Below are 16,155 nucleotides of genomic sequence, written 5' to 3' on the forward strand. Positions count from 1 at the left end.
GCTTTAAAGTCGCTCAAAAACTCGACATATCTCCATGCCGTATCTTCCCCGTTTCTCGCCTCATAAATTAATCATGCGGCGTTTTATCGCGTGACCACGATCGCTTCTCGCGCAACTCGATCACTTCGACTTCGGTTATCGATTATCGGGAAAGTTAGCGATACGAGATACTTTTATCTTATTATCTATCTAACTCTACGCCAATATTTACATATGAAAATTTTGAAACAGTAGATATGTCAATATCTCATATTTCTTGTCAATTACGTGGAGCTTGAGGTAGGTTTGAAATTCGAGGGCTCAAGACCCTTTCAGACGGCTAATTTGCTCTCTGGATCGTCTCAGTTACTTCAGACTAGCTCGCTACATCCCGAGAAGACGGGAGCAACCTCGAGACTCACCAATGTACCTACGTATATGAATAATGAAAATCCACGAGGTTAGGTATAATTACCAGCGGAGCGTCGCATCCGGTCTCGATTCAGACGATCGTCAATTTTCGGGGATAATCGGTCGACTGGGGTTCTGGGTATTTTCAGGGACAAATTTAATTACGACGAGAGTCGGACCGAAGTCGGAGAAAAGCAAGTGCGGAGGAAACGACGAGAAGGAGGAAGAGATAGACGCGGGAGGGTAAAGAGATGCCAGAGATCCCTGACTTCGTGCCTATCTTTGGATCTCAGCTTCTCCACCCTTAGTGACGAAGTACGAACCTACGTCGATTAGTCGGAATTAACTTCCAGCTTGCGCGCGCGCGCGCGCGCACGTTTACGCTCGCACATCCAAGAGCCCTTCGCTTGGCCCAGGTCCGGGACCGCGGATTACCCGACGATAAACGAATTCACTCGCTGTTAATTGACTTCGGGGAGGGTAATCACGAGTAAAACTTTCACGTCGCGCGCGATCTACGAACGCGCTTGATTGGCAGCGCAGCGGGAAGAAGCGATGCCGAGAAGACTGAGAAAGCATGAAATTTATAAGATCGCGTCTGTTCTGCCGAGATAATCTCGAGTTAAGATTAGATGCCTCGTTTTTTGCGCGACGCAGCACGGAATGTTTAAACATTTCATTCGCATTCGTATAAGGACAGATTCGTGTTATTTTTTTTCAAACTCGTCCTTCTACTCACAGATCAGAAAATCACTAACGATAAATCATCGATGATTATTGAAAATTATTCGAATTAAAGAACCAATAATTTTCTTACAAGTTTTCACACTCACTGAAAAATCGAGACGGTATAACTTTGTATGATGGAGCATTCTATTGCATCAGAAATATTACAGCATTTTATATATTTATATGAAATGTTCGAAAAATCCAATTATATTACACTTACTAGTTTCCATGTTTCGGAATATCTTGTAGATGTTATTTTACTCATAATGTAATGTAATAATCCCTTCGATCAGCAAAATAGAATAAATGTCAGCAGAGTCGTAATTCTTCTTTCATATCACAGCACGCACCAAAAGAACTCACGCGAACTCACACGAACTTATTCTGTATCTATCATTCTGTATGTAAATATTATCACGTATTTCTCTCGAAATGCAAATAGTTTCACTATACTCTGTTAGATACTGCTTCTTCATCGACTAAGCGCCACGACTCGACTGAACGTTTCCATCGTTTGACGAGTCTCTCTCTCGTTTGACGTCAGGTAGAAAACTCGAAGCTGGTCATTGGTTGGTTTTGGGTTCGTAGACAATAGGATTCCTATATATAGATGTGGATTCTTTAGTCGTTATTTTAGAAGAAATCCAAAAAAGGATGTATCGAGACCTATTCGTTCTTTTCATGAAAAAATCCTTATAGGTATAGATAAACTACGACTCAGTTGACACTCATTGTCAGCATGGTCGGGGGTCGGGAGGAAGAAAGAGAAGAGGAGTTCGTTTCTAAACGGAAAATATTAAACGATGAACTAAGGGTCACATCTTTAGAAATATTTGTTGTGTTTCTCAGAAGGGTATATTTCAGAAAAATAAAGGAAATTAAGATTTTGACTTATATTCCTAGTATTTTTCGACACGATGTAAATTTTTTCCTTCTAATATTTAGAAAAACTTTAAATTACTTTTCAGCACTGCTCAAATTATAATTCTTTTATATATATATCTATACTAATCTACAAAAAAATACAAAGATTTTTATTATTATTTAAAAATATGAAATAAAAAGTGTAAAAATTATAATATTTAATAGAAAATTCCTTCTTTTTTTTTAAGCTTCTTTAACAAAATAAAGATTCCAGATTAGAAGACAGAATGTTTTAGAAATACTTCAAGAATATGAGTTGATAAACATTCTTATCGAAATATTTCTTATTGGGATTCGACGCGGTTACAAAACATGAGATACTATATGTATAGAAAATATTTGTGAAATTAACAATGTGCTACTTAGGATATTTATCTTGCAATACATTTAGACTATTTTTCAAATTTTGTATCCTCTCCGACATGACGTTTATTTGAAACGTGTGAAGAGTATCGCGAGTCCGCGAATAATTGACAAAGCCATCGGTGAAAAGCCCAGCAGACATACCATATATACGTTTTGCGTCGCGGCAAATCGCGTTAGATCGATACGCAACCGAAAGCGGACCGGATAGGGATCGTAGAGCGGCGCGTTATTAAGCGCTCGCGCGCGAGACTGCGATATATACCGGATTCAAATCGCCCCGCACAGAAGTCGTTTGCGGGTTAAGCGAAATCGCGAAAGTACGTAATCGCACGCATAACGGAGGTAGTGTTCGCCGCGCATACATTTGCGTGCACACGATACGCACACATGCGCGTGTCCGTACGTACGCACCGACATTCGTTTCGCCGGGAGAGCACCGCAACGATAAAAAGCACACGAGCGCATCCACGGCTTCTTTTCCTTTTTTATCGTCCCCTCTCTCCGGCTATCATTCGCGCTCCTCTCTTACTCATTTCTTTCTTTTTCTCTCTCTTTGCGTTTCTCGTCTCTCCAACAATCATACGCGTGCGTATATTCGCGTTCTGCGTGTTCGTGTACGCTTCTTCTCATACAATACGGTCCGTGTGCACGTGATGGTTGTAAAAAAGAATACAGAACGTTGCATATGGACGTCGCGGACGATGCGGTGTACCTTGACACGGATGGCTCCCTGAATCACCCGGCGGCTGGCAACAAACATCACCTCGCGCTATCAACACACGCCTACCGCCTAACACAGCGCGTGCATACGTGCGTGAGTATGAGCGCTCGTGTCCGTGTAAAGCGGTTGACGAACGGCCAGGCCGGCGACGTCGATAAGCCCATCATCAGGCTGCCCGGCCTGCCGACGACTTGGAAGGAAATTCCATTTCCTCCGATTCGTGTCGCAGTACGTGATTCCCGGTTGGTTGGTCGGTCGGTCGGTTGGTTGCTTGCTTGCTTGGACGCTCGACTGGGAAGCGAGAGCGTATAGCGAGCGAACGAGAGAACAATCCGAAGACTTTGCCGCGTTGATTGCGCGACTCTTTCCGCGATTCAACGCGGTGCCTATAGTCAACCTACTATTTTTTTATCTATACGAATTTCATTTTTAAGCTTTTTCGATCAATTTCTAATGATTTCTTTAACATTACATTTGATTTTGTATCTAATTCTATCTACTTGAATACAATTTTGATAATTAAGTTACAAATTACATTTTGAGAAAATAAATACTCGACGTTGAACAACACAGGAATAATTTTTAAGAAAATATAAAGAGGGAGAGAAACGTGTGAAAATAGATACATGATACGAGTGATAAGAATCAAAAGTAAATGGATAAAAAAATTAACAGACAAAGACTAGAGTATTCAATAAAAGATTAATGAATTTCATAATTTCTGCGAAACATCGACATCGAGGAATACGCGTCCCACTTTAACTGGAGTCATCAGTAATTAGAATACAGAGTCCAAGTCTCACATCTTAAGTCTATAATCCTCGATATAATGAGCTTCTCTCTCGGAGTCCTTTTAGAAGTATCCGTAAAGTATAATAAAACTTTCCGGTTGAAAAAAAAAAAAGAATTAAAGTTTAGCGAAAGCCAACTATCGGGTGTGTAAATTCGCCGTAATTTTATCGACCATTTGCCCATAAATATTTTCCGTTGCACTGTTCTTTCTATCTCTCTCTTGCTGCGCCACATCGTTTCGGGGTCGGTAATATCGGACTGTTCTCTCTTGGCTTCACGAAGGAAAAGATAAAAATAACCGTACAAAGAAAGCACGGCGGGTGCTAGGGTAGGCGATCCCTGGACGTGAGCAGAGAGAAATCTCCGTGGCCATGGGAGAGGAAGGACGTGGGGGCGTGGTTCCGAGCCGAGTGCATTTACGGCGGAATGCACTTTTGGAACATACCGTGCACCATTTTCGGGGTAATGTCTCCCGCCTGCAAAAGGCAAAGGTGAAGGCGATAATCCGTTCGATGTTCTGGTACGTACAGAAAAGCACAGTATGGTACCTTTTCATAGTTTATCAAGAGCATTATGAGCAAAAAAATTGTAAAACGCATCCTTTTTTTTTATTCTATGCGATATTATTTTAAAAAAATAAAGAGGAAGAAAGTTCTTCGAAAAAACAAAATCTTAGACACTCGTAAACATCGTACAACCGATTTAGACCGGAAATTATGAAATAACAAAAGGAGCCTCTTTCCGAAGTCATTTATACTTTTCTCTCTCCCAGATTCTTTAGTTTCCATATAAAGCCACTCCTCTGCGTGCACACACACGAATGGAAAATCTCATACCCGTAAAACGGGAATTTCGAAAAACGTGCATGAAACGTGGCGCAGCGGATTTGAGAGACCCCAGGTCAGATATATTTGGAATGCGCTGTACACCGGCGGCAGGCAGACGGTCTTAAAACGGGGTGAGGCAGACCTATCGTGGGGTAGCTGGAAAGGAGGAAAGAGAAGCCAAGTGCTTCTACATTTTTTCTTTTCCTTTTCTTGTATTTTTGCCGTCTCAGTCCGTTCCCTTTTTCTCTCCTTCATCATAACACACATTCGGTCTCTTTTCTTTTTTTGTCTCTTTCCTGTCCCCCTATCTCTTACTGCCTTACCAGCTTAGTATACCGAATGGGCGCACCCTTATTGTCGTGGTTCCAGGCACCAGCATACCTGATCTTATGAGAAATCCATACTGGCCCTTCAGTTCGGTGGGAATACGAGGGTTCGTCTCGCACCCTTCAACGAACCTTTCTCTGACCCTTTTCCTTTCCTCCCTTCATCCGCCAACTCTCTCCACAAAGCCTGTCTTTCTCGCCACCCGCTTCTTTCCAATTCCGATCGAGGTGTCCGCACTGAGACTACGTTCCTACTGAGATAGTTATAACGAGGACATGTTCTCGATGCAAAAAGCGCGGCGCCATTCTGCCTTCCGCGTCGCGAACGCGCTATAACGATGCTGCTGTGATTAACCAGAAGAAAGTCAGATTTCTATATTTTTAGTTCTCTCTTAGTTTACAAAGGCGTAGCAATTACCTCAGAGCAAAAATGAAAAGAGAAAGACTCTCCTTTTTGTAAAAAAAAAAAAAAAAAAAAATACAAATTATATATACAATATATACAGAAAAATTAATAACATTAATATAGATGTTTAAAAGAGAATTTTTTAATTAAAACTTTATTCACAAATGTGAAATCATTACCGATAACATGACCGATTACTTTAACACACGCGTGATATGTATGTTTCTTTTTTTTCAAATTATAATTCTACTTAAAAGCAAAGGAACAATTTAATTGATCAAAATTAAGCAATCAATCATTACAGTTTGAAAGTATTGGTGCAAACATTATCTATAAGATAAACGGACTTCTGATAAACATATTGCTACTGCCTTTTACCTGATCGCATCAATATACGCTTCAATTAATTGCGAAAAGAGTAGGGATGTCGGATATATACGTCGAGCCGCAGAACGCAAAACGCTGAACGACCTTCGTAATTGGTAATTACCTCCGATTTTGATGACGATTTATTATAACGCTGCGTAATTGCGATATAATTGTGCGTTATATGAAAACACAATTTGTATTCCGTAGTGTCATTATTCGTCGATGACGTTAAACAATGGCGATATTAATTTCCCCAAAACATTATCAAACTCAATTTTCTGACTTATCGTAAGATATCAAAACGCTATGAAAAGAAAATTTCTTAGAGATGCACATAGATATTGTAATTATTCCACTTGACACATTTGCTGATTAAATATCGAAATCTTTGTTACTAAAAAACATTGATTCAATTTAAAAAGAAAGTTAGAGAAAAAATTCAAATGAAAAAAAAAATGGTTGAAATAGAAACCAATACGTATCGAACATAAATATCGATATCCAAGGGGCTCTTTCGATCGATAAGATTACCGTTACGCACGAAAGGCCCTTACGTACGTCGTCGGGCCCTCGGGCCTTTACTGGCCCCGGCGAGCTCCGTAATTTTGTCTCTTAACGAGAGAATCGCACGCCCCATTAGCGTTCGCTCCCATGATTACACGTGCCTTCCGTCGTGAAAGAGTGAATTTGAAAGCGTATATATGTATACGATCGTCTCTCTCAAATCTATACTTGCATCGTATATCTGTATAATATCGTACAGTCGCATACTTGTCTATATTTTCGCAGAGAAATGGACGTACATGAATCGAATTGATATATTCATTTCTCGTGAACTTGCGAATTTCCAATCTCGGATACACGATTTTATATAAACAGCATAATTTCGTCCCCTTTTTTATTTATGCAAGTTGTCGGGACAAAAAATATTTATCGCCTCTATCTATAGAGATGCGTAAATATATGATCGGTTATTTGGACGGCCAATTTTTCAGCTATTTCGCCAAAAAAAGCGAATTGATTAACGTTTGAGCGTCATACATGACAAGCGCAGCGTGAATATAACGATATGTGAGTAATGACGATTGGTCGGTGCGGTGGGGCGGGAGAGAGAGAGAGAGAGGGAGATCTTCGATTTCATCCGATAATATACATCGCTGGTCCAAGAAGCGTTTAATTGAATAGCCGTTATTCGACGCGAATTATAACATGATTATTGCGGTGCGGCTCGTGCGGTGTTTCATGCACTAACGGCCGCGAACGTGGATATGGTCGAGCTAGATTAGCGCGCGAGGGACGAAGGGATATGCACTTATACTGATTAAAAAAAGAAAAAAAAATGCGAAAATATACTTGTCACTGGAATGCTTTTAACGAATTAATATCCCCTCCCCCTTCTCCTCCCTCTGGCACTTTTGCGATACAATATTTACTTTTGCTCGGTAAGTCGTGTTTGCTCGCATGTGTGTGTATGTGTAGGCGGTTCCTATGCCGCTTAAATCATTTGTCGCAATTTAATAGAATGAAAAATAAATACAAGTAACGCCAGCTTTAATTTACGGCGTTAACTATTCTCGCTCGCTGAGGCTCCTCTATCGGTTGAGGAGTAAGTTCCGGGGTTATTATCGAATCTTTCGAAAAATTATCCCCGAAAAATACCAGGCTATTCATTGAAATCACTCGTGGTCACTCAAAGTTCGCGGTTTATAACAGAGATAACATTGTTCGCTTCTAATTTCCAATTATATTTAATATACTTTGTGTATTGTCTTATTTCAATAATGGAAATAATTTAACACAAGTATAAAGATTAACGAATATTTACAAAAAAATTAATTCGCTCCTTTCTTTTACGAACATCATATAAAGACCTTTGAAAAATATTTGGATACGGCTAAGGGATCAAATTTACGGATAGATCGACTTGAAAGAAAAAAAAGTTTCACCGTCATGCGAATGCAGCGACGGGAGACCGTCGTTGTCATCGTTAACGACGACGACGAAACGGAAACATGTGCCAGAATAGAAAAAGGACGGATGCGTACGACGGCCTGAGGGGAAGGTAGAGACCGAAAGGCAGAGGAGGAAAAAAAAAGTGAACGACGAGGGATAAGAGAGAAAGGGGAGGAAGAGATGCTGCTGTGGAAAAATATAACCTGTTGGACCGCGAAAGAACGAGAGCCGCGTAGGCAGGCACATGATGGTGAAAAGGAGAGGCACAAGAGAGATTGGTGAGAAAGAGAGAGGGGATCTGTGCGAGAGGGAGACCTCGGTAGAAGCGGGACAGCCGCAATGAAAGAAGAAGGGGAAGGACGAAGAGAGACGAGGAGGACGAACGGAGTGAAACAAAGCGAGAGAGAGAGAGAGAGAGAGAGAGAGAGAGAGAGAGAGAGAGAGAATGAGAAGAAGGACGCGTGTGCAGGCTTCCCGAACCTGCCTCAACTTCGACTCGACTTTCGCGGTTCGATTCTGATCCGATCGATCTATCTCGTCGGAGGTGGCATACAACCGTTAGTATTTACACTTTACTTTCACTCTCTGGCATAATGCCGCTAGTAAGCTGTTTTTCCGCGCCCGCCTCCGCTCATTCATCATCCCTCTCTCGTCGTTATCCTTGAAGTTTAACCGAAACGATACACGCGGCGTGCGTCCAGGAGCGTGGAGGGTAACTTTTATTTTTCGATACTGGAAAGGATACAATTTGTCACATTCCTGATGTTGTGATTTGCCCAACACGGCTCCAGACACGTGATAGGAACGTGTAGCGCTCCGATATTCTCGGAGCAGATTTAAGTCTCTATTCACGTGGTCGTCCATGAATATTATATTGACACAATATAAAGATACATTATAACGTTTATAATAATAATACAATTCTAAAAAAAAAAAAAAAAAAAAAAAAAAAAAAACGTTCTACTTTCAACGGGTTAACATTTATCGATGAAAAAATTCGATTTAATTCGTCGCGAAATGAGAAATCGAGAATTCTTTTACACATTTCGCAAATGTCGGATAAAATAGAACTTGGCATAAATATAAACGCGAAAAAAATGGATAAGCGCATATTTAACATAAATATTCGCGATGGGAATCGAAACAGAGATATGAGTGACGACATGAAAAAGGAATATAATTCGGACGGTGTCATCGGGAGCAATTTACACTGCGCCAAGCACGTCGATCGATAAATTAACGAGGCGTGTTCGATATGCGCTCGCATTTTTATCGGACCCGCTCGTCCTGGGACCGCGTTTCGACGGCTGTTATATTATCACTCTGAAAATCGCATAGACGGATATTCGGAAAAATTGTTAAGAGGCGTACTGCGGTTGTAATTCGTTTTAGTTACGGACGCTTCGATCCCTTTTTGCGCCGATTTTACTTTTATCGGCCGATAAACGCGCAGTTTTTTAATCACGTTCGCGATACGAACCAAGATTAACGGCGAGCAGAAGGATGACGTGTTTCGGATTTTATTTAGCACTTTGCATTGTTGGCTCACTTTGGCTGTTGGTATATTTGTTTAAAAATTTACTTCTTTATGCTTGTGTCAAAGTTTCCTTACAAAAAGATATTTCCGAGAGAAACATCAAATTGATAGAAGAAATTCTCAGTCTATTATATATTATTCCATAATTCAAAATTACTCTGTTTGGTTGCTAATAATTTGTTTTTTGCAATATACATTTGTCGAAATATTATCTTAGATTATTTTGATCTTAGATTAATATAATTTTGAAACAAGATGAAAATAAGGCATTCTATAAATAATCATAGGCAATAAGGCAGGCACGTGCGCGAATCGAGAGCACACATCTCTCGCCGCGAAAATACCATCCGGGAATTATCTTTCATTTAGATACGTGGCTCTAATCTCTTGGTTGCTACGACCGAGGAGAAAAAAGTCGCGAGATAAGTGCGATCCGACTGAGTTCGTCATCGAATTGCGCGATTCGCGCCGGACGTGTGTCATCGAGGTTCACGCGATGATCGTCCGTCGATACTCTCGATGATATATTCCGAAGAAGTGGAAATTATTTACTTATGATATACACGAACGCGCAAACTTAAAGAGACGATCGCTGACCTCTCCACGTGCATGTCAAGCGCGCATATTAATGTGTAACAGTATTATCGATATGTGCGTAATTATGTTATTATATTTATAAAAGTGTGCGAATAACATTAAGAAAAACATTAATTAAAAATTAAACTAGTAGATTGGAAGACAAATTCATCACGCGTTCTACAATAATTTTGATATTTTACCGCTGTTAAATTTAATTACTCTTATATAAGATTTTTCAGAATCACTCGCTTTTATCTAATCTGTAATAACAGATAGTTTGACGATTTTTTAAATAAAATAAAAGGAATTCCGAGATTTTTTATTAATCAAAAATGGTGACTTAGTCATAGAACGCAGAAATAATAGCTTTATAAAAGAATAATTTATTATTACGGACCGCATTCTTTGCGTTAGGAAAAATCATTTCTTTTATCGCGCGAAAGGGAAAGAGAGAAGGAAGAACTTCTGTATGCGCGTAATATTACAATTGGATGAGCGAGTTGGTATAAAAATCGAAGGGAAATAACACAAGCGTGTTGCACGACGCATTTCGAGTAATTTGGCGTGCGGTGCTATCTGCGCGGAATAGAAACGGCACGAGAACAATTTTTTTAACTCGGCGCACTTCACCGCATCTCATCATGTCGTCGCCGCCGCACGGGATTTACACAACTCTTTCAATTAAAACTTTTCCGCAGTTTATCTTCTCGCGCTCTGAAAAAAATTAGGTTTCGCTCGCGCAGTAACGAGTTCCGTTAACGGAACGCGCGGTTGTTTCCGAGCTTGTTCAGCTTTTCGCTGGAAAAATTCATCATTCGTCACGCATCATGGGGGATTCATTGTGAAGGGAAAGGAACGCGTTAGAGGAAAATAAATTAAGCATCGTGAAGGTTAACGTGAAATTAAAATAAATCTCCCGCTTAATGTTCTCGTAAAGAACTTACTCACGTTTCCATATCGATAAACCCCGGAAAAGCATTTCCCGAGATCTAACTCATCGGCAGACCTGCCTCGTTGAAAAAAATACCACGGTATATCACGTGGCGATATGCATGTACGTCTGAATGTACGCGCGTGTGTTTATTTATTTATGTGTGTGTGTGTGTGTGTGTGTATGTATCGCGGACTCACCTTGTGGTGCTGCATGATGGCAGTGGACTTTCGCTTGGCGGACATATTCAGTTTGCCGGGATGCCCTCTCCGTTCCCCCTTAGTGAGAAATATCTCTGCCTCGCCGGTCTCTATCGGGCTGTCCGCCTCTGTTCTCCCGTCTCTCTATCCTTCGCTCTTCCGTCTGTTTTTCTCTCCTACTGACAAGCCATAAGCGAAGGCACGGCGACAATCACGAGGAGCATAAAGGCGGGAAGGGATGGAGGGAAAGCAGCGAGAGAGAGAGAGAGAGAGAGCGACGACGAATGCACTCTTCTCTTTCTCGTCCCTACCGTTGTTTCCTCTTCTGTCTCCTTTCTTCACTTCCGCCTGACAGCTTCCTCTGGCGCGTGGTACGATCCTACTCCCGCATATAGAGAATGAGGTGTTCTCCAGTGCGACCGGCACGTCGCGAGTAAACTTTCTCGGAGTATCGTGTTTCGTTTCTGTCCCACTCTCTCGTCCCTCTTTCTTTATCCCGCGCACACACACACGCGCGCGCGCGCACGGTTGCACTCCGTCCCACCTTGCGCTCGCAAACTTCGAGCTCTCTCACCCCGCGCACACGGCGGCGCCACGAAAGTTCCGCGATAAAACCCCCCGCGCGCAGTTAGTTGTCGCAGGTGTCGGCGCCCGCGCAAAATTAAAACGCGCGCTATCGAAAGAATGTCCCCCGACACTTTAAACCGAGAAAAGTCTGTTTTCTTTCACTCGCGATGCCTCGCACTCTCAGCTGTATTATTGTTTCTCTCTCTCTCTCTCTCTCTCGTCACGACGCAGCCTCGCAAGGCAGCTCCAAGTCCATTAAACCGATGAAACGGTATCGCGATCAGCTGATTCGAATCGTTCGAACAAAGTTTGTTTTCATCGAGTCGTTCTTCGAGCGCGAGAGGCTGTGACGATCCTCGTGTTTAGAAGTCAGACCTGACGTCAGGCTGGACGAGCGAAAAGGTGAACCTTTTCTCAACCTTGGCGCTCTGTTGGCGTCGGGCCCCCGGGTTTTCCGGAGAATCGTCGATCAGAAAAATGGAGCGTTCGCGCGATTATCGCCTACGTGTGTCGTTTAAAGCGATAGGTGAGTGCGCTCGCTGAAGCGATCACGGAACGTCCTCGCATTACGAACGCTCACGGCGAACTGGCGGCTGGCGACGCGGCGACGACCTCCTCTTCTCCTCGCGCCGCTGCGCCGCCGCTTCCACGCCTCAACATGCCCCCCTTTTCCCTCCCCTCCCCTCCCCTCTCTCTTCTCCGGTGTCCTCACCCCACGGTAGAGAGCCTCATACCACTACCGCGCTTCACCCATACCCCACTCACTCTCTCTCTCTCTCTCACTCGCCGTCAACTCATCCCCCTTCCGTCGGTTCCTCCCTCTCTCCCGCGGAACCCCTTCGCCCCAGTCCTTGGACGACCCGCATCGCTCTCTCACTCCCCAGCGGCCCTCTTCGAGCGCGTCAACCCCCCTCGCTCCCTCATCCCCCTCTCGCTCTTTCACGCGTTTGCTTCGCTCGTCCCGGCGCCCTCGTCGGTTCCCCCCTCGACCCTCCCCACTCGGTTCGGTGCGGCGGCGGTAAGGTAGGGTCTGTCACCGTCAGAACATCGAGGGGGCTGTTGGACGAGTAACTCGAGGGGGAAAAGCGGGGCGGGAGGGCAAGGGATTGAAAGGGGCGTAAGGGGCCGCTGTCGGAGGGTGAGGGTACGAGCGGCAGGGACCTTTCCGGGCGGAGAGGGGCGCCAGCACTCATCGGCCGAAGGGGCTTCCACGGGTGTGTGTTAGGCTTGTGCTTAGAAGGGTATGCGCGCCCACCGCTTTGCTCCTCCGGTGTACATTGCTACGTGGACGTACGGTATCCGCGCTCTCTATCTCTTTCCCTCGCAAGCCGGTCTTTGTCCGCGCGAGTACGTTGCGCTCTCTCTCTCTCTCTTTCTTTTTCTCCGTCCGTCTCGGTCGTCTCTCATCGTCTTCTCCTCCGGACTCTGTCCTTTGCACCATACCTGTCACGCTAGTGTGCTACTATCGTGCGATATACGTAACGCCGCCGTCGCGGCAAAGCCTCGAGAGACGTAAGGCACCTCCGACAAGAGCTTGCTTGCTTGCTTGCGTCTGCCTGCGACCTGGGCGACGGGTTTGCTTGCCCGATGTATGCATTTTTAGGGGGAGCTCTCTCTCTCTCTCTCTTCGTTTAAGCCTTCCGTATTATTAGCTCGTCGTCGTACCACCGGTCTGGGTTAATACCGGTGTCGACGATCTACGATCTAAATAACAGTGCGTCATACATTTATCCTTTTGCACGCGATCCGAGTAATTCCAGCGGTTAAAATCATGAGCTTGTTGTTTAATTATTTCATTTTTAAAGCGATCTCCGCGTCGTACGTAGATTGTAAGTAAACGGTGGACATTGGTTGATAATTTCGCGGCGATATTTTGCCGGGTTGAATATTTATCGGTGAGATCGATTTTCAGATATACATATTACTCTTCTTGAGTTTTTACTTTTATTTTTGAAGAATATTTCCTCGTTTAAGTTCGCCATGTTATTTACCGGTCATCGTGTTACGGATTAATACCTTGTTTACTGTGCTGGCGAATGTGTAAAGTCCAATAATTATAATATCGAGGCGGAGCGATTGTCAGATAAATGTTCGTTGTCGTTTTTACGTAATTACAATTTGTGGCCCGGTACAATTCACACGATGAATCATTGAAAAATCTGTTCGGGGAAACGACGAACATAGAATTATCTATCTTGTGAAATTAACCGTTTTCAAAATTCAAAAAAAAAATCACAGAGTTGAATGTGCTCTCGAAAAATTTTTAAACTTCTTAAATTGGAATTAAACTTCTCAAACTGTATAATTATTTCCAGAGTTTTTTAGAATTTTATTTAAAATAAAATTGCAATTGAAAAAGTAGAGAAATAATTATTTGTCGAAAAAAATGAGATATTTGTACGGAATGAAATTTGTACTCTCATTTTCAGTGAATATCGTTATAGCACAAATGTATGTCTCGAAACATTCTTCGTGAATAAACGAAACGATCTACGGGTGGTGACGCGTGAAAGAATACTTGAAAGACTTTGGTAATTCTTCAACCGGATGACGATTTTCCTTTACCGTAAATTTAGAATGCGACCGCAGTCAATCAATCGTATGTGCACCGGTTTTATCGGGTCAAGTACGTACAAAGAGCTACAGAAAATTCGCTCTTTCTAATAAATAGAAACGTAAAATCGCGGCTATTTCTGCCAATCTTGATACTTTGAACGATTGAATCCTTTTCAACCTTTCCGGAAATATTCCAAGCGGAAAAATAAATTATATCCACGCGATGCGGTTACATCGGCAAAAATTAATATGGAGCGCAATGTATAATGTAAAAAATTAATCGATTAAAACTATTATATATATAGATATTTAAAAAATATTAGATTTTAAACTAAGGTTGGGGCAGCAGTCGAGAGATATAATTTCGTCCGAGTAGTCATCGGAATTATCTATGAGAACAAACGATAACATAGATACGACCTCGTCCTGCGAGGGATAGTCTTAAGAAAAGTGGGCGAGTTATCGTAAAATGCTTTTTCTCTAGACTTTACGATGGTTATACTCCGCGCACAAACGTCCTCGGGGCTCTCCACCTGTCCGCTCGACTTCCTTCAAAAAGGCGATCTTTTTATTGGCCGGGCCACGTACTTTATTTACGATGTCTTCCGCACAAGCTTCTATTCTCTCGCTCTCTTTCTCTATACTTTGAGAAACGAAGGAAATTCCAGTCGCGATAAAGCGCGAACTTGCGTTCAGATTAATAATGTTTTCAACAATACCCAGTGCACACGGATAAATAAATGAACGGATGCGAATAAACGCTCGCGCACGCCTACGTTTTCGCGCTGTGTCGTCGACGATGAAAGTCGGCTCGTCGATTGAAAAGTCGAAAGCGTAGGAAGAAAAAGCCCGAGAGTTTTTTCCCTCCGGTAGATCCTAAAGAGATTATTTCTAATTCCTTCACGTCGATGGGACGAACATTCGCCTCCCACCTTATCACGCGGCGTTTACGCGATAACGATCTAAGCAACAGTTTGCTTCGACGGGAGTAAGAAAACTTCGGGACACAAGGAGCGTAAAAAAGTTTCAAACTTTCTGGGGAAAGTGCGATTTTTCCGATTCAATCCGACGCGAGATGATCCGTGTCTTACCTTAGGGAGATACACATAATCGCTTCGTTATCATTATTACCCTCATTATCGCTTTTGTAAACGTCTTTATCAGTCTATCGAAGGATATCGCGTGGGCTCCTGCATGAAACGAGAGAGAGAGAGAGAAGTGGCGGGCTGCTAACTTAATTTATTACGAAAACTTTTCTTAACGCAGCAAGTTACGTTCGTCTCTTTCTCCGTTAGCGCGGCAATCACGATAATATATTATCGGTACGATTACCAATTAAACGATTAACTTTACCGCAACGGTTTATTTTTATACATTTTTATTTATAATCAAATGTTGAAATGTGTCTTATTCAACGTCATACTACTTTATTTAACACAACCTACGCAACAGCCGTGTGTATATGCATGTGCGTATATATAAGCGAGTTTTCTCTTTACCTGCATACGTACACATGCATATGTATGCACACATGCACCGAGTGCGTCATCTCAGCGAGCGAACAAAGTCCACTTCGGCATTAGACACCCTTGGTTTCTGAAGCCTCGGGCGGTAGTTCCCCTACCCTTTGCCGTGGCACCCCTATGGATCTCTCTAGTCGAGCTCACCCTCTCTCTTCCTCGTGGCAAGACCCTTTCTACCTCTCCCCCTTCCTGCTGTCCCCGCGCTTTCCTCGACCTCCCACACCGCCTTCGCTACCTTTACCCTAACCCTCCGTCTCTCTCGCTCTCCGTTCTATGTTTCTCATTCCCTAGAGCAGCAGCCCCTGCCGGTTTTTCTCCTTTCCTCTTCCCCCTCGTTCCTCTCACCGTCGGCAGTCGCCCTCGCCCGTTCGTACCCTACCGCCCCCACCTTCCCCCCCCCCCACATCCGTCCTGCGTACCCGCACACCCTTACAAAAAACCCAAGTCCAGTATATGGGC

At 43.0% G+C, this 16,155-nt stretch overlaps 1 protein-coding gene across 3 annotated transcripts in view; it reads right to left on the minus strand.

The window, feature by feature from the left end:
- Positions 1–12,193, minus strand: part of LOC114930055 (uncharacterized) — a 72,319-nt gene extending 60,126 nt beyond the window's left edge. For all 3 annotated transcript variants that reach the window (XM_085486255.1, XM_085486254.1, XM_085486253.1), the window contains exon 1: positions 11,051–12,193. In XM_085486255.1, coding sequence (XP_085342381.1) covers positions 11,051–11,095 — 45 coding nt within the window. In that variant the 5' untranslated portion in view covers positions 11,096–12,193. The remainder of the gene's footprint in view (positions 1–11,050) is intronic.
- Between the last annotated feature and the right edge of the window lie 3,962 nt (positions 12,194–16,155).

Source organism: Nylanderia fulva, unplaced genomic scaffold (genome assembly GCF_048542155.1).
Source record: "Nylanderia fulva isolate GAGA-0341 unplaced genomic scaffold, ASM4854215v1 Scaffold41, whole genome shotgun sequence".
NCBI lineage: Eukaryota > Metazoa > Arthropoda > Insecta > Hymenoptera > Formicidae > Nylanderia > Nylanderia fulva.